Here is a 23,674-nt window from a genome sequence, read left to right on the forward strand (position 1 = left end):
GAAGCCTGAGACTGGAGAGGGAGAACTGTCCGTGTCTGTGGGTGGGGGGGGGGGGGGGGCAGAAATGGGTGAGAGGGAAGAACGGGGCTTATTTTGCTGCTGTTGCTTGAGTTCTGTTCTCTGTCGTTCTGCCGAGCTTTATGGAATGCTCTAGGTTTGCGCCGGAATGTGCGGCGACACCCTTGGGTGTGTTGGGTGCCATCGCGACAGACCCTTTCACTGTACACATGATAAGTAAATGAATCGGAACTAAAGAGAAGTGAGGACTGTTTGAGAAACTGATAAGAAAGATAACTCTCAATCAGGCAAACATGACCACGAGTTTTAATAAACAACAAAGTAAGAGATCCGTCTGATTGGTTACAGATTACCCGCGGGTTTTTGCGCGCTCTCCACGGTGCTCGGGATGATTGGAGGGTGAGACAAGGTCGACCGGGGGCAGGGGACGTTACCGAGCTCGACGCCAGCGGCTTTGGGGACGGGGCGAGCGGACTTGGGTTTCGGACGATCACTACTGGGTCACGGAAGGTCGCTGAAGGTTTTCTTTGTCGGGGGTCCTGTGGGTTTCTCTGGTTCCTTTGTCTTGTCTTCGTACATCATTATTCTGTGAAGGTAAACAGAACAGGAGAAATGAGTTCAACGTTTCCCCAGCAGGTCGCCCTGGATCGCGAAATCGTTAAAAAGGAGGTTTGGTATAAACACCAGAAAACCTCTCTTGTTCAGTTTTGCCAAATATGATTAGGGCAAGAACAGCACATTTCTCTGTGTTGTCCTGTCACACTCTCCCAGGGTGTTTAGGAGAATGAGGGGAGACCTCACTGAAATATATGGAAAGAGTGGATGTGGAGAGGATGTTTCCGATAGCGATGGAGACTAGGACCAGAGGGCACAGACTCAGAATAGAGGGATGTCCATTCAGAACAGAGATGTGGAGGAATTTCTTTAGCCAGAGGGTGGTGAATGTGTGGAACTCATTGGCACAGACTGCTGTGGAGGGCAAGTCACTGGGTATATTTAAAGCGGAAGTTAACAGGTTCTTGATTAGTCAGGGTGTCAAAGATTACGGGGAGAAGGCGGGAGAATCGGGTTGAGAGGGATAATAAATCTGCCACGATGGAATGGCAGAGCAGAGTCGATGGGCCGAATGGCCAAATTCAGCTCCTGTGTCTCATGGCCTTTAGTTACTGAGCTGACCTCCCTCAACCCTGCCCCATTTTAGGAGGTTAAGGAGGTTCGGCTTGGTACCTAACACTCTGACAAGCTCTACCGAGAATCATGTCCTTAGGAAAGGTACAGAGGGATACTGGTCTCAACCAGACCAATGGCATTAGTGTAGATGAGCTTCGGGGTTGTCATGGAGATGTTGGGTCAGAAGAGCCTGATTTTTTTATGCTGTAGGCTTCTGTGTCTCGAGTAAATATAAATAAACTGCAGGCAATGAAAATCTGAAATGGAACCAGAAAATACTCGAAACACACTGCAGGCTGGACAGCCTCTGCAGGAGGTGAAACAGCTGATGTATGAGGACTGCCTGATGAGGGGTGTCACACCCAAAGTGTAGGTTGCAGCCTGGTCTGTTACAGCAGTTCAAATGCCCAGATGAAGCTGCAGAGAGTAGTGGACTCAGCCCGGACACATCCCTCCCCACAATCGGTAATATCTATGGGAGGGGCTACCTCAAGAAAGCAACATCCATCATCAAAGATCCCTACCATCCAGGCCATGGCATCTTCTCCCAGCTACCATTGGGCAGGAGGAACAGAAGCCTGAAGGCCCGCACGACCAGGTTCAGGAACAGTGACTTCCCTTCAACCATCCGGTTCTTGACCCAACTGGCCACAACCCTAAACACCACCTCGGCACAGCAACACCACAACCGCTCTGGTCATCTCTTTGTTCTAACTGCATCCCTCTGTGTAGAAATTGTGTATTCTTTATTTTATTGTTGATGTTGTTTATCCAATGTTATGCTGCTGTAAGTGGGTTTTTTATTGCAACTAAACAGATAGGTACGTGTGTGGGAGACAGTAAGCCCAACTTCAATGATCACACGTTCCCAGGAGTGAGGCAGCATGTTAGATACAGTGCCAAGAATTCCAGGCTGGTCCCTCCAGTCTAGTCTATTTGCAGATTACATACACAACCCCTGAACCCTGAAGGAGAGGGGTGTGTGTGACACTGCCCCACCCAGAAACGGAGGAGACAGGAGAGTGTGTGACCCACTGCTGCAACTGGCTCCACAACGCTCTAACACCATGCTGCCATAGCCAAAGTCAATGTCAAGTGTACGAACAGGGATGTGTACGAACAGCTGCAATGAAAAAACTTACCTGCAGCAGTTTCACACACAGCATCAGAGACACAGTAGACTATAGGTGCAGGAATAGGTCATTCGGCCCTTCATGCCAGCACTGCCATTCACTGTGATCATGGCTGATCATCCACAATCAGTACCCCGTTCCTGCCTTCCCCCATATCCCTTGACTCCGCTATCTTTAATGGCTCTATCTCTTTCTTGAAAGCATCCAGAGAATTGGCCTCCACTGCCTTCTGAGGCAGAGCATTCCATAGTTCCACAACTCACTGGGTGAAATAGTTTTTCCTGAACTCCCTTCTAAATGGTCTACCTCTTACTCTTAAACTGTGGCCTCTGGTTCTGGACTCCCCCAACACTGGGAACATGTTTCCTGCCTCTAGCATGTCCAATCCCTTAATAATCTTATATGTTTCAATCAGAGCCCCTCTCATCCTTCTAAATTCCAGTGTATACAAGCCCAGTCACTCCAATCTTTCAACATATGACAGTCCCGCCATCCTGGGACTCAACCTCACTCAGCCGCACTCCCTCAATAGCAAGAGTGTCCTTCCTCAAATTTGGAGACCAAAACTGAACACAATACTCCAGCTGCAGTCTCACCAGGGCCTCTTTGCTCCTAAACTCAACTCCCCTTGTTATGAAGGCCAACATGCCATTAGCTTTCTTCACTGCCTGCTGTACACAACTTCTTTAAGAATATATAGCAAATAAATTATATTCCATTTTAATAAAACAACATAATTAGAAAAAAAACTATTGTTTACATAATGTTGTCAATACTGGAGGAACTCAGCAGACCAGGCAGCATCTATGGAAAAGAGTAAACAGTTGACGCTTCGGGCCGAGACCCTTCATCAGCATTTTGTGTGTGTTGACAGGAGAAGCATACTCTGATTTCACTGCAGCGTGTCCAAGTCCAATCTTAATCATGCATCCTCTCGTCTGACCTCCTCTCCCGAGGTCCTTTTGAACTGACCACCGCTGTTTTACCATATCGCTACAGCCTTCTTTTTTTTTCTAACCTCAGAGCTTTGGAAGCTGCATTGCAGATATTGACTGTGCACTCCATACTTCCCCGTAGCGCTGGAACAGTCTGGAGGTGCCAGAAGTTTGTAAGAGTGCGGGAGTCCTTCCATGTCGGAAGGAGGATGACTGGGAGAGTGTTTGTCTGGCTCTTACGTGGAATAGCGCTGCTGCCACCTAGCGGCTCAAAGTACTTAAACTAGAGATGGCGGATATTAATGACCGGGCAACCGGCTATTCGGCCTAACGCGTCCATGCCGACCAGCGAGCACTCATTCTATTGATCCCATCATCCAGCACACACCCTATAGCATTCTATGGCTTGATGGTTAAAGTGCTTGTCCAGATATTGCTTAAATGCCTTGATTGAAGAGACTGCAGTTTCTGTTATATGAAGGGGAAAAAACAACCATGATCTAGGAGACCAGGCCCAACCGTGGAATAACACCTTTCCCTCCCCAAATGCTGCTCGACCACTGACCTCCTCCATTATTCGGTTTCTTACGTGCTGCCAGTGACTGGGGTTCAATTACTCTCTCAGGATTCAGTTGCTCACCAGGCTCTGGGTAAGAAATGTTCCCCTCTCAGATCTTTTCCCTTACCCAAAGTCTCCAGTTATACTGGCTCCGGCAAGGGAAAAGTATTCCTGCAGTCTATCCTGTCTAAAACCTTCATTATTTTATATACCTCTGTCATGTTCCCTCTTAAACTCCTCTGCTCTGTGGAAAGACTGGCATGTCCAATCTCTCCTGATTGAAACAGTCCGCCCCTGATAACATGTTGGTGAATCTCCTCTGCACCCTCTCCAGTGCTGTCACACCTGAGGAAGGCTGAGACTGTAAAATATAGGAGTAGATTTAGTGCATTCTGCCCATTGGGTCATTCAGTTGTAGCTGATCTTTCTCAACCCCATTGTTCCACCTTCTCCCTATAAACCCCTTACCACCCAAGGACATATTAATCTCTGCCTTAAATACACACAATGAAATGTTCTCCATGCAACGAATTCCACAGGTTCACCACCATCTGGCTGAAGGAATTCCTCCCCACCTCAGTTCTACAGGGACATCCCTTTATTTTGAGGCTGCACCCTCTGGTCTGAGACTCTCCTAATGGGGCCACTCTTTCCACTAACACTCTGTCTAGCGGTTTCAGTGTCCAATAGGTTTAACACAAGAACATAAGAAATAGGAGCAGGAGTAGGCCATCTGGCCCGTCGAACCTGATTCAATAAGATCATGGCTGATCAGGCCATGGACTCATCTCCACCTACCTGCCTTTTCTCCAGAACCCTAATTCCCCAACTATGCAAAAATCTATCCAACTTTGACTTAAATAAATCTGCTGAGGTAGCCTCCAGTACTTCAGCGGGCAGAGAAAAACCCACAGATTCACCACTCCCTGGGAAAAGCAGTTCCTCCTCATCTCCATCTTAATTCCACTCCCAGAATCCTGAGATTATGTCTCCTAGTTCTAGTCTCACCTATCAGTGGAAATAACTTACTTGCCTCTGCCTTATTTATCGCTTTCATAATTTTACATGTTTCTATAAGATCTCCTCTCATTCTTCTGAATTCCAGCAACTACGGTCCCGGGTGATTCAGTCTCTCCTCATAGTTTAACCCTCTCATCTCTGGAATCAACCTGGTGAACCTCCTCTGTGCTGCCTTCAAAGCCAATATATCCTTCCTCATGGACGGAGACCAGAACTGAAGACAGTACTCCAGGTGCAGCCTCACCAACACCCTGTACAGTTGCAACATAACCTCCCTGCTCTTAAATTCAATCCCTCTAGCAATGAAGGCCAACATTCCACCTTCTTGATAGCCTGCTGCACCTGCAAACCAACCTTTTGTGATTCATGCACAAGCACTCCCAAGTCCCTCTGCACAGCAGCATGCTGCAATCTCTTACCATTTAAATAATAATTTGATCTTGCATTTTGCCTTCCAAAGTGGATGACCTTGCATTTACCAACATTGTACTCCGTCTACCAGACCCTTGTCCACTCAATTAACCTATCTATATCTCTCTGCAGACCCTCTGTATCTTGTGCACAATTTACTTTTCCACTCAGTTTAGTGTCATCTGCAAACTTAGATACACTACACTCAGTCCCCTCTTCCAGATCATTAACGTATATCGTGAACAGTTGTGGCCCCAGCACCAACCTTTGCGGCACACCGCTCACCACTGATTGCCAACCAGAGAAACACCCATGTATCCCAAACTCTCTGCTTTCTATTAGTTAACCAATCCTCTATCCATGCTAATACATCAACCCCAACTATCCATCCTTATCTTATGGATAAGTCTTTTATGTGGTACCTTATCGAACACCTACTGGAAATCCAAGTAAATAATGTCCATCTGTTTCTCTCTATCCACTGTGCTTGTTTTATCCTCAAAGAATTTCAGTACGTTTGTCAAACAGGACCTGCCTTTGCTGAATCCATGCTGCATCTGCCTGATGGATCCATCTCTTTCCAGATGCTTCACTATTTCTTCTTTAATGATAGCTTCAAGAATTTTCCCAACTACAGATGTTAAACTAACTGGCCTATAGTGACCTGCCTTTTGCCTACTTCCTTTTTTGAACAGTGGCGTGACATTTGCCTTCTTCCAATCTACAAGGACCAAATCTAAAGTTTTCCCAATCTTCCAGTTTCCCACTACTCGTACACATGAGCTTTTAGTTTGATGACTTCTTTTATTTCCTTAGTTATCCAAGGCTGGCTCTCCCCATCCTTGCTTTTAACTGGAATATACTTCTGTTGAGCACCTTAAAAAATCTCTTTGAAAGTCTTCCACTGTTCCTCAACCATCCCACCATATAGCCTGTGCTCCCAGTCTACCCTAGCCAACTCCTCCCTCATCCTGTTGTCGTCTCCTTTGTTTAGGCAGTACACTGGTTTTAGTTCGAAATATTGCACCCTCCATTTGGCTGAGAAACTCAATCATACTGTGATCACTCTTCTCAAGAGGATCCCCAACTACAAGGTCACTAATTTTGCCTGTCTCATTACACAGGACCATATCCAAGATGGCACGTTCCCTTGTAGGTTCAGTGATGTGCTGTTGAAGAGAGCCATCATGGATGCATTCTATGAAGTCCTCCTCAAGATTGCCTTGATCAACTTGATCTGTATTCAACTGTTCCTGTATTCATTACGGTGAATAACAAAGGTCAGTTTCTCACATGCCTTCAGGTGAGGGGATTACAACAAGCCTGTTGATTTCAATGCAAGTTATTGCAAATGCATTCATTCCAGAGGACTACAATACAAAAGCAAGGATGTGATGCTGAAGCTTTGAAGGCATTGGTCAGACTGCACTTGAAGTATTGTGAGGAGTTTTGGGACCCTTATCTAAGTAAAGGTGTTCTGGCATTGGAGAGGGCCCAGAGGTGGATCATGAGGATAATCCTGAGACTGAAAATGTTGATGCTTGAGAGGTGTTTAATGGTTCTAGGCCTGTACTCAGTGGAGTTTAGGAAAATGAGGGGAAATCTATCAACTATTGAAAGGCCCAGATAGAATGAATGAGGCAAGGACTTTTTCCAATAATGGGAGAAGTAGCCTCAGAATAAAGAATGTCTATTAGAATGGAGATGATGCTGATGAATCTGGAGAATTCATTGCCTCAGATGGGTGTGCAGGACAAGTCATTGGGTATATTTAAAATGGAGGTTGGTAGGTTCTTGACTAGTAGGGTGTCACAGATTACAGGGAGAAGGCAGGAGAATGGGGTTCAGAGAGCAAACAATGGATGGCTTGGCAGAGCAGACTGAGGTCTAAATGGCCTAATTCTGTTACTTTGTTTTATGGTCTTAAATACATTCCGTGCAAGTGAAAGCTTCCCTGTGGAATTAGCCATCGGGTGATCCTAGGGTCAATTTGACAGCCTCTGTTGATGACTTACATTTGGGCAATCGCTGACCGTTTCCCCAGCATCATCATCACGAAATCTCGGTAGGAGATGGTCTCGCCCATCTCGCCCACCACTTCTTTTATCATCTTCTTTAACTCCAGGTGGGTCTTGGCCGCCCCCATCTTCTCCAGCATCCTCTTCAAGCCCATGATATCTGCGGGGAAGGAGAGCAGGCAAGGGTTAGCAGGCCCTGGACTGATTGCTCAAGGATACATATCAAAGGGCGGCACAGTAGTGGAGTGATTGCAGCTGCAAGATTTGAGCTCAATAAGGGAAGTCCTGGGAAGTACCACCATATTGATGCAATCACAAAGAAGGCACGCCAGCATCTATACTTCCCTAGGAGTTTGAGGGTACTTGCTCTGCCACCAAAGAGGCCAGCAACTTTCTACAAATGTACCACGCAGAGCATTTTCACAGGTTGCGTCAGCCCCCTGGAATGGAGGGTCCAATGCACAGGATCGGACAGCTGTGGAGAGTTGTAGACTCAGCCAGTCCATCGTGGGCACCAGCCTCCCCAGGATTGAGGGCATCTTCCGAAGGACATTCCTCAAGAAGGCAGCATCCATCATTAAGGACCCCATCACCCAACCACCCAGGACGTGCCATCTCATACCCGGGACTCACGCTCACCGACTCAGGAAGAGCTTCTTCCCCTCTGCCATTCGATCTCTGAATGGACATTGAATCCATGAACACTACCTCACTACTTCTTTTTCATTTCTATTTTTGCTCTACTTATTTAATTTAACTATTGTTTCTATGTGTGTGTGTGTGTGTGTGTGTGTGTGTGTGTGTGTGTGTAATGCCATGACTCATACTTTTACTGTTAAGCTGTATGTATTCCATTTAGCGGTTCTGTAAGAGCAGTCTGTTCTGTTTTCATGCTTGTGCTTGTTTGGGTATTGTTGAAGATAAGAGATGAGGAGAAATATGTGCTATCCAATTAGGATGGTTGAATTAAGTGGAGGTTTCACTGGTGAGGCTAAGGATGGGCCTGGGGCTTTAGGTTCGAGAGGGGATTAAGAGGGAAAATGCAGGAGAGAAGAGCTCGTAGGGTTCAACTCAGAACAAGACTGTGATTCGACAAAGCCAGGGTGAGATAGGTGACTATGGAGAAACTTTGACATGTAACTTGTGAGCATTTGACTGTTTCATTAAAATGGGCCCTTTTCTTTTTTTCCCTTTCTTTACTAACCCTTTAGTCAAATTAAGAATCATAAATATAATCTTTTAATCATATGCGGTGATTTTGTGGCACTGTTTTGAAACAGGGTAGCAAATTACACAGCATCCACACAAGCAAGAGTTTGGGGTGTGAGAGCACCTCAATCTTATGAGTTTGGTGGGGCCGGAGGTTGTCTTTCTTCGACAAATTCTGTATAGACAGTGGTGGCAATTGAACCCCAGTCTTACAGCCGGTGCTGTAAAGCATGACGCTAACCCTATGGTACTGTGCTGACCCTCTAGCTAACTGTGAAGAATATTCTCTCAGCGGATGTACACACTTAGTGCTTGCAGCGTGGAAAGAAAAAAAAGTAATGATTTTTCAGGTTCGATTTTGTCATTTAAAAAAATTGGATAGGTATATGGACAGGAAAGGAATGGAGGGTTATTGGCTGAGTGCAGGTAGGTGGGACTAGGTGAGAGTAAGCGTTTGGCACGGACTAGAAGGGCCAAGATGGCCTGTTTCCGTGCTGTAATTGTTATATGGTTATATGGTTATAATAACTCTGCATAAAATGGAAACTGAGAGTCCCGCAGCCCACAAGAACTTTAGAGACTTACCAATATCTCCATCAGCGTTGAGGTCAAACTCCATGTATTTCTCTGGAATGAAATGAAAGGAACTGTTTTACCACAATTCAAAAGTGATGAAATACCAGGTGTTTAATTTAACCCGTGAGGGTTCAATACCCACTTTGACTCAGTGAGGCCTTTATGTGGAGTTGGAACCATTTGTCAACAGCTGAATAGTTCAGACCTCTGACTATTGATTATTGTTATTGGTTTATTGACCAAATACAGTGGAAAGTGTGCCTTGCATACTGTTCATACAGATCAAATCATTACTCAGTGCATTGAAGTTGAACAAGGTAAATCAATAACAGAATTTAGATTGTCCCTCCATTGGTGAGGGTTGACCATGGGTGTTGTGTCCCAGCTGTCTATGTGTTACGCAAGCCAGGGCAGTAAGACACGTAGAGTAAGCTGTTGCCCACGTAGCTGGCTCCTCCACTCCACGATGAATCCAAAGGGGACGGCACCATTCTGACATCAGCGGCGTTGCAGGAGTTGCCAGTCAATATTGAACTCCACATCTTAGGGACTCCTACTCTGGAATTTTCCTCGGGGTTCACCCCCGAAGCCTTCCCCATGAGTGGGCATAACCGCAAGGTTTGAGGTCAGAGTTTTCCTTCACCCAGGTGAGCTGCCAACCACAAGTCAGCCCCATCTGCCTGAGGTGACTGGTTTTCAGGTGCCAGTAACCCACCTTTGCCCCTTCTCCTGTCAGGAGAAATGGTTTTACCGGGCTTTGTAGCTAAGCCACAAGAGAAGGCCAGGAGTTGGACTTGGTTGTCAGAGGCTATTTGGGATGTGTGCCATTGGGAGCATTTAATGGGTAATGGGAGACTATCTCCACTACCACCCCTGTCTATAACAACCTTAAGGAACTTGAGGTTAGAAGCATTTAGATAGGTACAGTACTGTGCAAAAGTCTCAGGCACATGTAAAAAAATTCTCTTAAAGTGAAGATGCTTATAAAAATAATAAAACAAGAAGTTTCTGAATATCAAAAATTTTCTATAAAAAGCAGTAAATAGTAAAAAAATCAAAATCAAATCCATATTTGATGTGACTACCCTTGGCCTTTAAAACTGCATGAACTAAGGTTCACTGGCGTGCAGTTTTATAAGAAAGTCAGCTGGTAGGTTGTCCCAAGCATCTTGGAGATGTTGCCACAGTTCTTTAGCAGACTTTGGCTGCCTCGCTTCCTTCTGCCTCTCCAAGTAATCCCAGACAGCCTCGACGATGTTGAGATTGAGGCTCTGTGGAGGCCATACCGTCTGAAACTACATAAAAAATCTCGGGTGCCTGAGACTTTTGTACTGTACTGTACATGGATGGGTGGACTTGTAAGGATTTGGGCCTAAGACAGGAAATCGGGACTTGATGGGTCGACCATGGTTGGCATGGAGTCAATGGGCTGAAGGTCCTGTATTGATGCTGTAGTGTTCCATGATTATATGACTTGATACATGAGTGTATCGAGTTAAAAAAGTAGCAAACAGGATAGAGTTACAGAGAAAGTGCGGTGAAAATGTGGGCAAGTAAAGTGCGAGGGCCACGATGAAGTAGACTGGGAGATCAAGAGATCATATTATGTTGGAGATTTGCTCGAGCCTGTTCGGGACAGACTCAGGCTTTGATTTTTTGAGCCCCAGTGGGTGGTGGAAGAAGAGAGATTGACAGGAATGGAGGGTCTATGATTATGTCAGCTGCTGTTCCCAGGCAGATACATTATGGCTGTACTTCTCACTTTCTCCTTCACTCTCTCACTTTCACTTTCTCTCTCAATTCACTCTCTCTCCTCTCACTGCATCTCACCCTCTGCCTCTTCACTTTCTCCTTCTCCATCTCTTACTCTTTCTCTCTCCTCTCTTACACACACACACACATTCTCTGTCATATTCTCTATCTTCCTCTTTCTCTCTCACACATTCTCTCTCACATCCCGTCTCTCAGTCTCTCCCTCTCTCTGTGTGTCCCCCTCTCTATCTCTATTTCCCTGTCTCACTTTCCCCTGAACCCATCCCTCTCTCTCTCCACTTTTGGTAATGATTTGATAATTATTCCAACACTATGCTTTCAATGCCACTCATTACAATACTGTGTTGGCATGATCTCCATTTGAGTGACATTGGTGCATTTCCTGGCCTGTGGAAAAAGTTAACCTTCGGATACGTGTGGAAATGGAGGCGGTCGATTATTCAGGAATGGTCTGTAACCTTGCTGTGCACCTGCAGAGAGTACAGACCAAAGGACGGATCCTATTATGTAGATAAGAGGGTCAGACAGAGTCCAGGCCAAGGAATGTGGCAGTTCAAACTTATAAAATCAAAGCCTCCCCCCCAGCCCCCACCTCCTCTCCCTTAGGTTAATGTCCCACATTGTAGGTGAGTGATTGGAGCTGTTACCTTTGAAAGCTCGGAGCTTATCTTCCAAATCTGGGTCGCTTTTGTACTTCGGGCTGTCCAGGAATTCCTACAGAAGGGAAAACAGCTGACAGGTCAGGTGGTCGGGTCGAGAAGGAACAACAGCTCGTACTAAACACCAGGGAAACTTCTGCTATGTTACAACGAGTTTCGGACTCAGTGCTGGGAACAGGCTGTTGGTGATGATGGGAGAGGAGCGATGAGGGAAGGGTTAATCTTTTCCTTTGGTTCAGGCTGGGGATGGACTGTGACTGGGGAGTGGCGGTGAGAGGGTTAATTCCCCTGGGTACAGGCTGGGGATGGACTGTGAGTGGGAGCAGTGGTGAGAGGGTTAATTCCCCTGGGTACAGGCTGGGGACGGACTGTGAGTGAGGATGGTGGTGAGAGGGTTAATTCCCCTGGGTACAGGCTGGGGACGGACTGTGAGAGGGGAGTGGTGGTGATAGGTTTAATTACCCTGGGTATAGGGTGGGGATGGACTGTGAGTGGGGAGTGGTGGAGAGAGGGTTAACTCTCCTGGGTACAGGCTGGGGACGGACTGTGAGTGAGGATGGTGGTGAGAGGGTTAATTCCCCTGGGTACAGGCTGGGGACGGACTGTGAGAGCGGAGTGGTGGTGATAGGTTTAATTACCCTGGGTACAGGGTGGGGATGGACTCTGAGTGGGGAGTGGTGGAGAGAGGGTTAATTTCCCCTGGGTACAGGCTGGGGATGGACTGTGAGTGGGAGCAGTGGTGAGAGGGTTAATTCCCCTGGGTACAGGCTCGGGATGGACTGTGAGTGGGAGCAGTGGTGAGAGGGTTAATTCCCCTGGGTACAGGCTGGGGATGGATTGTGAGAGGGTTAATTCTTTCCCTTGGAACAAACTACCCAGTGTCTGATGTGAGTGGGAAGTGGGGAGTGAAAGGGTTATTCCTCTCTCCTTGGTTGCCTGGGATCTGTCTGCATGCTTTGGCTATGAAGGGGTTAATCTTTCCCGCTATGTTTAAACACACTGAGTCACTGGATAACTTCCTCAATTTAAGCAACATTTCTCATTGTTACATTATAATTCTGCTGACAGATGGGAAAACACATGCTTGGCCATCCGTCCAGTCTTTTCCCTTTCTCTCAAAACAGAAATCATTTTGAGGATATGAGTTTATCCATTCCCGATTATCTATTAGGGACTGTGATTTGTCAGGCTTTTTGAGCAATTTCTCCTCCTCTTCCCCACCTACCCCCCACTGGCCAGACGCTCTGGGTGGCATTTGGCAATCGTCCTACGGTTTCGGGGTTGGACTTCAGAGAGTGGGGCGACTTGCTGTCTACTTGGGTTGTCAGTGCTGGCTCACCGGCCGAATGGAAACCTGCAATGCAGAGCAGAGATGGCTCCAGTCAGCACCTGAGCCCCTCTTCTCCCAGGATCTCTGTATCGCTCTCTTCTCTCTCACTTGCACCCCTCTCAATCTCTCATCCCACTTCCTCTCTCTCCCTCACTCTTACTCATTTTTTCTCTCATTCTCTCATTTGGCTCGGCCTCACTCTCTCACTTTTCTGATCTCTCCCCTCGCTCACTGACTCTTGCCTCTTTCCCTCGCCTCTTGCTGTCTCTTTTTAGTCTTTTACTCCCTTTTAACTCTCTTCAGCTCACTTACTCTCTCACCCACTTTCTCTCTCGCTCTCTCTCTTTCACACTCCCTCACTTTTTCTCTCTCTCCCACTCCTATGCTCTTTATCTATTCATTCTCCAACCCCCTTTCACTCTCACTTTTGCTTTTCCCCCACATCTCTCTTTCTCCCTCTTGCATACATTTTCTCTCTCTCTCTCTCTCTCTCTCTCTCTCTCTCTCTCTCTCACACACACACACACTCTCCCTCTCTGTCTGCCTTCCTCCCACTCCCACTTCACTCTCTCTCCTCCCCTCTCTCTTACTTTCCCTCTTGCTCTCTCCCCTCTCTCCCCAGCTTTCTCTCTCACAGTGGTGGAATTGCTGACTTCTGCACTAACAATGCAGAGACATGTCACTTTGAAAGTTGAAATTCAGATAGTTAACTGGATGTGGAATTCAATCTAGTCTCACTATTAGTGACCAGGAAACTACCAGGTTACGGGGCAATAAGAGTTCATAGATGCCCTTAGGAAACTGGAGGGCCTTTACACAGCCTACTCTTGTGTGTATGTGTGGGAGTGTTTGTCTGAACAGTGTTGAAGGCACCACACACCTTTCACTCTTACTTGATTTGATAGGAGACCTCCCGTGATGGAGCTCCCTACCAGAAATTCTCACAATAATCAACTCCACTGCCTCAACTCCTACAGAGAGAACAAACATTTACAAAGAGCCCTGATGCTTTGAACAGCAGTTCAATCCTTCTCCGTACCTTATTGATTCCCTCCAGCCGGTCATCCTGTTGTGCTTTCAGGATTCCAAAGGCTTTTCCACCTGGAATATTTCAAGAATGCAGGTTATGTACTGTCCTGTGGAGTTTTACTCTGTGTCTAACTCATGGCCTGAGAGGGTTCGATGGAACACATTAATAACGTGGACATTTGTTTAGCATTGTCACATGTACTGAGGTGCAGAGAAAAGCTTGGTTTTGCATGCTGTTCATACGCATCATTTTGTCACATCAGTGCATCAAGGTAGTACAAGTGAAAAGACTTGTACTAGACTGCAGAATAACGTGTTACAGTTACAGAGAAAGTGTAGTGCAGGTACAAGGGTCTTGATGAGGTAGACTGTGAGGTCAAGAGGTCCATTCAATAGACTTATAACAGTGGGGTAGAAACTGTCCTTGACCCTGGTGCTACATGCGTTCAGTTTTTTTGTGTCTTCTGCCCAGTGGGAGAGTGGAGAAGAGAGAATGTCTGGGGTGGTGGGGTCTTTGATTATGCTGGCTGTTTTCCCGAGGCAGTGAGAAGTGTTGGTAGACTCCACACAGAGAAATCAGCCTGTCTTTATTAGGCAGGCTGGTTTCCTGTAATATGCTGAGCTGTGTCCACAGATATCTGTAGTTTCTTCCAGTGAAGGGCCGAGCTGCCGCCAAACCAAGCTGTAATGCACGGGGATTTCTGTGAAGGAAGTATTTTCTGTTTTCAGCAGATTTCCTATTTTGTTTTGTCAAGTGAGCTGACCCTCTGTCTGATCTCTGTGTCTCTGCTATGGGGACGGTGTGATGGAACAGTGCAGAAGGAGCTTCTTTTTCCTTGAGTGTTTGATGGGATAGGGCTGCGGAGGGATTCCCAACCTGGAGTCCACGGATCTCTCGGTTAATGGTATGACTCCACGGCATTTAAAATGTTGGGATTCCCTGATGTCGAGGGAATTGTAGATTGTACGTAACCCATTTTCTCGGTTTTTGTTTTGTAGAAGGAATTCTACTCTGTATTTAACTGTGTTGCCCTATCCCAGGATTGTTTGGAAAGACATTATACAAGGGGTCTGTATCTAACTGAGATGCTGCAGCCCTAGAACTACATAAATGGGGTTCTTGATGAGAATTTACTGAATCTAATTGATGTTGCCAGATTTTGATAAGCCTTTGGAAATAGCACTTTATTAGACAGATTTAATCTGTAAGCAGTACTACCTGGACTGGGACGTCTTCCAGCAGCTCAGCATTTCAGACAACATGTATGGAGAGGAATAAACAGTTGACATTTTGAGCCAAGACCCTTCAGTGGGGCCAGAATAAGAAGAAGGGGAGAGGGGGAGTGGTACAAACTGTCAGGGGACAGATACGACTAGGTGAGGAGGGTGGGTGGGGGAGGGTTGAAAAAGTAAGGAGCTGCGAGGTGATAGGTGGAAGAGGTAAAGGGCTGAAGAAGAAGGAATCTGACTGGAGAGGAGAGTGGCCAATGGGAGAAAGGGGAGGAGGAGGAGAAACAGAGGCAGCTGATGGGCTGATGAGGGGAACAGAATAGAGAATGGGAAAAGAGAGAAGGGGAATGGGGGAATAAGTTACTGGGAGTTTGAGAAATTGATGACTGAGCCTGCTTGTTCCTCTCCATAGATGCTGCCTGGCTAGTTGAGTTCCTCCAGCACTTTATGTATGTATCTCAGGTTTTCCAACAACTGCAGAATTTCTTGTGTCTTGGATGTGTTCCAGTGAGTGTTAGGATGTGGTTGGAATCAGCAGCAAACTAATATTAGTCAGCTGTGGGGCTTGAACTAACTTTCCTGACCAAGGAGTTTTGGTATCAATATGTCTCTGACTTCATGGTGGCGTTTTTGGGATGTTGAGAGGGGGTGGGTTTCTTTGGACAACAGAGGGCTTGGGACTTTTACAGATTTGGATCTGTTATCATGGACTGTTGGCTACAGGGCTTGTCTGAAACTCAGGGAAGTGGAAGGAGAACACGATGGAGCTGCTGTAAACTCATAAGAGGAAAATTAACCTTTCTTGAAAAAATGCAAGTACTCCCCACTGCATGATGTGACCTATACACTATACTAAGTAGAGTTAAAAAACTGCAAGGGTAGAAAGGCCCTGATGGAATTATAAACAGATCTCCGAACAGTGGTAAGGAATGTGGGTCTACAAGGAGATGGAAAATGCTTGTCAAAATGGCAATGTTATGATAGTCATGGATGATTTCAATATGCAGGTGGATTGGGAAAATCAGGTTGATATACTTAGAATAGTACAGCACAGGAACAGGCCTTCTTGTGGTGAATCAGCTAAAAAGCAAATCAAAAACACCTAAACACTAATCCCTCCATCTCCCTTATATCATGTGCCTATCTCTTAAAAGCCTCTGAAAAAACTTCTTCTGCAAGATACCAGGCTGTGGATTCCAGGCATCCAGGTTGGCGCTGGATCCTAAGAAGGGGAATTTATAAAATCCCTATGAGATGGTTTTGTAGTGCAGCTCATAGTTGAACTCATGAGGGGATCAGCTATTCTGGATTGGGTATTGTTCAATGAACTGAAATTGATCAGCGAGCTGAAGGTAAAGGAACTATTGGGAGCTAGTGTTCATAAAATGATTGAAGCTAAAGTCAGATGTATGAATATTACAGTGGAATAAAGGGAATTACAGAGGCATGAGAGATGATCTGGCCAAAATTGATTGGAAGGGAACACTATCAGGGACAACAGCAGAGTAGCAATGGCTGGAGTTCCTGCGAGAAATTTGGTCGGCACAGGGTAGATGCATCCCAAAGAAGAAGTATTCTAAAGGCAGGATGACACAATGGTTGCAGACAAGAGAAGTCAAAGCCAACATAAAATCCAAAGAGGCATATAACAGGGCAAAGATTAGTGTGAAGTTGATACCAAAAGTTCTATCAGATATATAAACTGTAAAAGAGAGGCAAGAGTAGTTGTGGACCACTGGAAAATGCTGCTGGAGAGGTAGTAATGGGGGCAAGGAAATGTAAGTATTTTCCACTGTGGAAAACACTAGCAGTGTGCCGGAAGTTTGAGAGTGTCAGAGGGCAGAAGTGGGTGAAGTTGCCATTACAAGGGAGAAGGTGCTTTGGAAACTGAAGGGTTTGAAGGTGAATATATCAGCTGGACAAGATGGTATATACCCCAGAGATCTGAAAGAGGTGGCTGAAGAGGTTGTGGCTTTAGTAATGCTCTTTCAAAAATCAATGGATTCTGGCATGGTTCCAGAGGACTGGAAAATTGCAAATGCCACTCCACTCTTCAAGAAGGGAAAGAAGCAGAGGAAAGGAAAGCATAAGCCAGTTTGTCTAACCTTAGTGGTTGGGAATACGCTGGCGTTGATTGTTACAATTTTGGGGTACCTGGAGGCGTATGGTAAAATAGGCCATAGTCATGGTTTCTTTAAGGGAAGGTCCTACCTGACAAATCTGTTGGAATTCTTTGAGAAATAACAAGTAGGATAGACAAAGGAGAATCAGTGGATGTTGTGTGCTTGGATTTCCAGAAGGCCTTTGACAAGGTGCCACACATGAGGATGCTTAACAAGTGAAGAGCCCATGGTATAACAGGAAAAATACTAGCATGGACAGAGCATTGGCTGATTGGCAGGAGGCAAAGAGTGGGCATGAAGGGAGCACTTTCTGGTTGGCTGCTGGTGACTAGAGGTGTTCCACACGAGTCTGTGTTGGGACTGATTCTTTTAACGTTATATGTTAATAATTTGGATGATGGAATTGATGGTTTTGTGGCCAAGTTTGCAGATGATATGAAGATAAGTGGAGGGTAGGAAGTTTTGAGGAAGCAGAGAGACTACAAAAGGAATTAGGCAAATTAGGAGAATGGATAAAGAAGTGGCAGATGGAATACAGAGTCAGAAAGCATATGGTCATGCACTTTGGTAGAAGAAATGAAAAGGTTGACTATTTTCTAAATGGAGAGAAAATTCAAAAATCTGAGGTTCAAGAGGACTTAGGAGCCCTTGTGCAGGATTCCGTAAAGGTTAATTTGCAGGTTGAATCAGTGGTGAGGAAAGCAAATGCAATGTTAGCATTCATTTTGAGAGAACTAGAATATAAAAGATGTTAGGTTGAGGCTTTATAAGACACTGGTGAGGCCTCATGGAGTACTGTGAGTAGTTTTGGGCTCCTTAACTGAGAAACAATGTGCTGACGTTGGAGAGGGTTCAAAGGGGGTTCACAGAAATGATTCTGGGAATGAAAGACTTATCATATGAGGAGCATTTGATGACTCTGAGCCTGTACTCACTGGAATTCAGAAGAATGAGGTGGGGGGAGAATCTAATTGAAACCTATCAAATGTTGAAAGGCCTCGATAGAGTGGATGTGGAGAGGATGTTTCCTCTGGTGGGGGCATTTAAGACCAGAAGACACAGCCTCAGGAACATCCACTAGGCGGAGGGATTTCTTTAGCCAGGGAGTGGTGAATCTGTGGAATTTGTTGCCACAAGCAGCTGTGGAAGTCAGGCCATTTTGTATATTTAAGGCAGAGGCAGAACCAATTCCAACAACATTTTACAAATGATACACACCGTAATTATTTTGGCGGGGATATTGATGAATTAAACCATAGGACCATAAGACAAAGGAGCAGAATTATGCCATTCAGCCCATCAAGTCTGTTCCTCCAGTTGATAATGGCTGATTTATTTTCCCTCTCAACCCATTCTCCAGCCTTCTCCCTGTAATCTTTGACACCCTTAAGAATCAAGAACCTATCAACCTCCGCTTTAAATATACCCAATGACTTGGCCTCCGTAACCATCCATGGAAATTACTTCCACAGATGCACTACCCTCTGGCTAAAGAAATTCTCCCCATCTCTGTTCCAAATGGACATTCTTGTATTCTAAATTGGTACCCTCTGGTCCTGCATTCTCCCGGTACTAGAAACATCCTCTCCATGTCCACCCTATCCAGGCCCTTCAATGTTGCAATGAGTTTCCCCTTTACTCTTCTAAACTCCAGTGAATACAGGCCCAGAGTTATCAAGTGCTCCTCATATGTTAACATTTTCATTCCTGGAATAATTCTCACAAACTTCATTTTGGCCCACTCTGATTCCAACACTTCCTCCCTTAATGTGTGCCCCCAAACTGCACATACAAAATGCTGGTGGAACACAGCAGGCCAGGCAGCATCTATAGGGAGAAGCGCTGTCAACGTTTCGGGCTGAGACCCTTCGTCCTGACCAATGCCTTAGCCAATCAGGTTCAATCAAGTAATCTGCAATGTCCTGGATGATCTTGACATTCCTGAAGATGTTTGGGACAGAGATGATCAAACAATTGTAACCATTTTCTCTTGCCAGAAGCAGAAATGATTCTATCCATCGCCCCTTACCTTCCCGACCCTGCTTTCTTTCCTAGGCTTCGCTTTATCTTGCTCTTCATTGAGAGAAAACCCTAGGCTTAATTGACTACTGCCAAGAAATAGGACGGGGTGGCCACTTGGCCCATCCATCCTAACTTGCATTTATGGAAATCGTAGCTTGATCTGACCTAGGCCTGAAGTCAACCTTCCCATCTGAACATAACCCTCATCTTTTCTTAACAACAAACATCTGCTCACTTCTGCCTTGAATATCTTGCCCCACCTCTACTGCTCTGTGGGTGAAGAACTGCTAAGATTGGTAACACTCTCGCCAACCAAAGAAGATATCCTTATTTATTTCCATCTGAACGAACCACCTAAGTCCAGACACCCCCAATAGGGCATTCCTTTTCTCAACCCCCATCATCATAAAGATAATCTCTTCTTCCAGACTGAAAATAGTAGGAACAAGCTGATCATTAACCCTCATCAGACCACCCTAGCATATCTACTCTGAACAGTTTCCAGTGCATGTGTACCCTTCCAAAATATGAAGACTAAAATTTTCCTCAGACGTGGTTTCTCCTCCAACTAAAATAAGGTTTTCCTATTTTTAGACCAGCCCTAAGACCATAGGACACAGGAGCTTAATTAACATCCCTCTCAAACTCATTCTCCTGCTTTCTCATATCCTTTAATGCACTGACTAATCAGGAACCGATCAACTTCTGCTTTAAATATACTCAGTGACTCCACAGCTGTCTGTGGCAATGAATTCCACAGATTTACCACCCTGGCTAAAGAAGCTTGTCCGATAATGTCTCCACTGACATGGATCCCTGCAACTGCCACCTTTGAAGGGTAGACGTTTAGCCAAAAGCAGGACAGGACAGTAAAATTGACCGAATGTGCGGAATCTCTGAGCACCTCAGGGATTCTGCACCATCCAAGTTCATTTTTACAGCTGGAATGAGTCAAGGAACTTGATATTATCCAAGCCGGAGTCACTTGTTGAGTTTGGGATCCGGTCAGAAAATACTCAGCATGTTGGGAAATCTCTGTGGGTGGGGTAACATTTCATATCTAAGACCTTTGTTTAGACCTGGAAAGCAGGTAGATTTTCATTGGAGGGAGGGGATGTGTGGAATAAAAGGGAGTGTCTGAGATTGGATGGGTTGAAATGATTAGTGGCGAGAGTTATCAACTCATTAAGCTGCAGGGCTGAAAAACCTTTAACAGACCCCGCCAGGTCAGGCAGCATCTATGGAAGTGAATAAACAGTTGCTGTTTTGGATCAAAACCCTCTATGAGGACCAGAAAGGAAGGGGGCAGAATCTTATCATACAAGGGGTGATTGATAAGTTTGTGGCCTAAGGTAGGAGTCAATTTTAGAAAACCTAGCATATTTATTTTTCAGCATAGTCCCCTCCTACATTTACACACAGTCCAGCGGTCATGGAGCATACGGATCTTGGACCTCTAGAAAGTGTCCAAGAGCAGGGGTGATTGATAAGTTTATGGCCTAAGGTAGAACGATATGAGTTATACAGCTCTCATTACATGCATATGCAGGTCAACTCTTTGAGTGATTATGCAGACAGTTTGAAGTTAATAACTCATCTCCTTCTACCTTAGGCCACAAACTTATCAATCACCCCTGATGAGTTGTTGACTTGGGTCCAATGAAAATAATTGGTCAACACACCGTCCTTCAAAAGAGTTAGACAATGTGGCAAAATATTTGCACGCAGCATCTGACCATGTGGAGACAGGACGCTTTATATTCAATGTAACTGTTTTAAAATTACATTTCTATTTCTCTTTGTTGGGTCCACTATGATTAAATAGGATTGGAAAGTCTCAAACTCAGCTAAATCTCCATTATGTCGTCAAAGCAGTCCTGGCATTGGGCTGGGGTGTTTTGTAGCTGTCCCTGGTAAAGCTGGCACTTGTTGCTTACTGAGTGACTCAGTGGTATGGTGGGCAGAGCTGCTGCTTCAGGGAACCCGGTTTGATGTTGTCTCTGTGTGATGCTTGATCACACCCTGTGACCTGCCCACCCCCAGTGGTTTCCTCACATCCTGAAGATGCGGCGGCTAGGTCAATCGTCTGTTATAAATAACCCTTGGTGTTGGAGGGTGATAGAGAGGATGGGGATGTGGGACGAATAGATTACAGGGGAAATTAGGGAGTAATGCAATAGTGAGCCAGCACAGACTCAGCGGCAGGAATGGCCTCTTTCTCTATTCTAAGGAAATGGGTATGAGTATTCCATAGTCATAGTAATGATGTACCACAGCACAGAAACAGGCCCTTTGGCCCATCTAGCCTGTGCTGAACTATTATTCTGCCTACTCCCATTGACCTGCACCATAGCCTTCCCTACCCCTCCAATCCATGTACTTATCTAAACTTCTCTTAAGCATTGAAACCAAGCTCGCATGCACGACTTGTGCTAGCAGCTCACTCCACACTCAAACCCACATTGTATATAATTTATATTCAGATGCTTCAAGGAAATTGCGGTGTGTCTGAATCAACTCTGACCTTATTACACATTAGTACAAGCCAAAGCCAAAATTGAATTTATTGCCATTTACGCAAAGGCAAGTGGGTCCAGCTGCTTTGAAAAATGACCTAGCAGCAGTGCGTAAGGTGGCATTGTCACCATCTGTAGCGTTTAGCGATAGTAGTGCCTGCAATCGCTGATTGGGGTTCAATTCCCGTCACTGTTTCTAAGGAGTTTGCATGTTCTCCCCATGACCACCTGGGTTTTCTCTGGGTGCTCCGGTTTCCTTCCACATTACCAGGATGTATGGGTAGTATTAGGGTTAGTAAGCAGTGGGCATTCTGGCACTGGGAATGTGACAACACTTGCTGGCTGCCCCTTCCCTCTTCACCACCACCCCCCCCCCCACCAGCACAATCCTGGATGATTTGATTTGATGTGCAAAGACTCATTTCACTGCATGCTTCGATTTACGTGTGACAAATTAAGCTAGTTTTTATCTTCATTGTAGGCACAAGAGCTTCACGGAAGCAGCATTCACAAGAAAAAAATTATATATCATGTAGCTTTGATTTCAAAATTGATGTTTGGAGAGGTACATGGGTACACGGATGGGAGGGGTCTGGAGGGCTTTGGTCGATGGAACTAGGCAGAATAGTAGTTTGGTACAGACTAGATGGGCCAAAGGGCCTGTTTCTGTGCTGTAGTGCACCACCATAGCTATATTTTTTACGAAAAACCAAACAGAAGTCCATGTTAGTGCATAGTGATCAGACTGCTGATAGCGTTACTGAACTGTAGTGATGTTTAGGGTTTTGTGGAAAGGTTCAGGAATCGATTGGTTTGAGGGAATTAGCTGAAAGTGATCTGCGCTGTAGCTGATGCAGGAAATCGCAAATATCACACTGGGAAATGGGCCAGTGGGTGTATGGAATGAGCTGACCAACAAAAGTGGTGCATTTACAATGATTCTAAGATACATGGGACAGGGTCTAGAGCAGGGCTTCCCAACCCTTTTTTGCCATGGACCAAGGGGTAAGTGGACCCCAGCTTGGGAACCTCTTTCGAGAGGGATATAGGCCAAATAAGGTTAACTTAGACAGTCTTCTAGATAGTTTGGCTGAAGGTTTCACCCTGCAGTGTTAACAGAACCACAGACATCAGCCCAGACCAGTGACCAGAACTTCCCTTACAAGAGATAATGCCAGAAAGCGATGTCCCTGAGTTTTGGCAGAAAAGTTTGCTCTAAGGAATCCACACAAGACCAATCACATAGGAGTTTCTTACCTTGAGGATTCATCAACAAGCTGTGATTTTCTTCTCTCTTCTTTCTCACCCCCTCCTTCCCCCTCTCTCCCTCTCTCTCTCTCCCCAAAGAGTGTCTGAATTTTAGTAACACTCAGGAAACACCAAGTGTACAGAAATAGTTGAACTTCCTGCTGGTGATGTGATGTCACTGCTAGATGCTTACATTTCACTTTCTCACTTGCCTTTTGAAGGCGAGTGTTCCTCTTTGAATTTTTCCAAGGCCATTTGCAAAAACAAATATAAAAAACAAGCTGCCTTGAGATTCCACAGAAATCGTAGGGCCTGGTCTGATCCAGAAACTATAGTAGAAGGGATGGTGGAAGAACAAGACTTGGGGGGGGGGGGGCGTATTTTCAGCAGGTCAGATCAGAGGTGTTTGGATTTACATATTCCTTGCTGCCTGTGCAGTCTTTGGGTTAGATGAAGATCAGTCCCACTAGGCCAGCATTTCACTGCCTTTGTGTTTTTGAACCCAGGGCACTGCTTCTGTTTTCAGACTGGCAGAGAGGATCCATAAGACCATAAGACATAGTAGCAGAATTAGGCCATTCAGCCCTTTGAGTCTGTTCTACCATTAGATCATGGCTGATTTATTATTCCCTCTCAATGCCATTATCCTGTTTTCACATAATCTTTGACACCCTCACTAATCAAGAACGTTTCTT

The 23,674-nt window shown here is 45.5% G+C and overlaps 1 protein-coding gene across 1 annotated transcript; it reads right to left on the bottom strand.

Annotated features, from left to right (window-relative positions):
- Nucleotides 1-301: 301 nt before the first annotated feature.
- Nucleotides 302-23,085, bottom strand: aif1l (allograft inflammatory factor 1-like). Its single transcript, XM_059970900.1, has 6 exons — nucleotides 22,989-23,085; nucleotides 13,851-13,912; nucleotides 11,470-11,536; nucleotides 9,059-9,100; nucleotides 7,262-7,424; nucleotides 302-604 (listed from the first exon to the last, which is right to left on the bottom strand). The coding sequence occupies exons 1-6, from the start codon at nucleotides 22,999-23,001 to the stop codon at nucleotides 520-522; spliced, it is 432 nt and encodes a 143-aa protein (XP_059826883.1). The 5' UTR covers nucleotides 23,002-23,085; the 3' UTR covers nucleotides 302-519.
- Between the last annotated feature and the right edge of the window lie 589 nt (nucleotides 23,086-23,674).

This window comes from Hypanus sabinus, chromosome 5, assembly GCF_030144855.1.
Source record: "Hypanus sabinus isolate sHypSab1 chromosome 5, sHypSab1.hap1, whole genome shotgun sequence".
Taxonomy (NCBI): Eukaryota; Metazoa; Chordata; class Chondrichthyes; order Myliobatiformes; family Dasyatidae; genus Hypanus; species Hypanus sabinus.

Bases quoted from the DNA above. Each gene is read 5' to 3' on its own strand.
- aif1l (XM_059970900.1), bottom strand. The intron at 11,537-13,850 runs GTACGGAGAAGG...TCCCTTCTGTAG, and splicing joins GGCTGGAGGGAATCAATAAG to GAATTCCTGGACAGCCCGAA. The intron at 605-7,261 runs GTAAGTCATCAA...TTACCTTCACAG, and splicing joins CGGTCAGCGATTGCCCAAAT to AATAATGATGTACGAAGACA.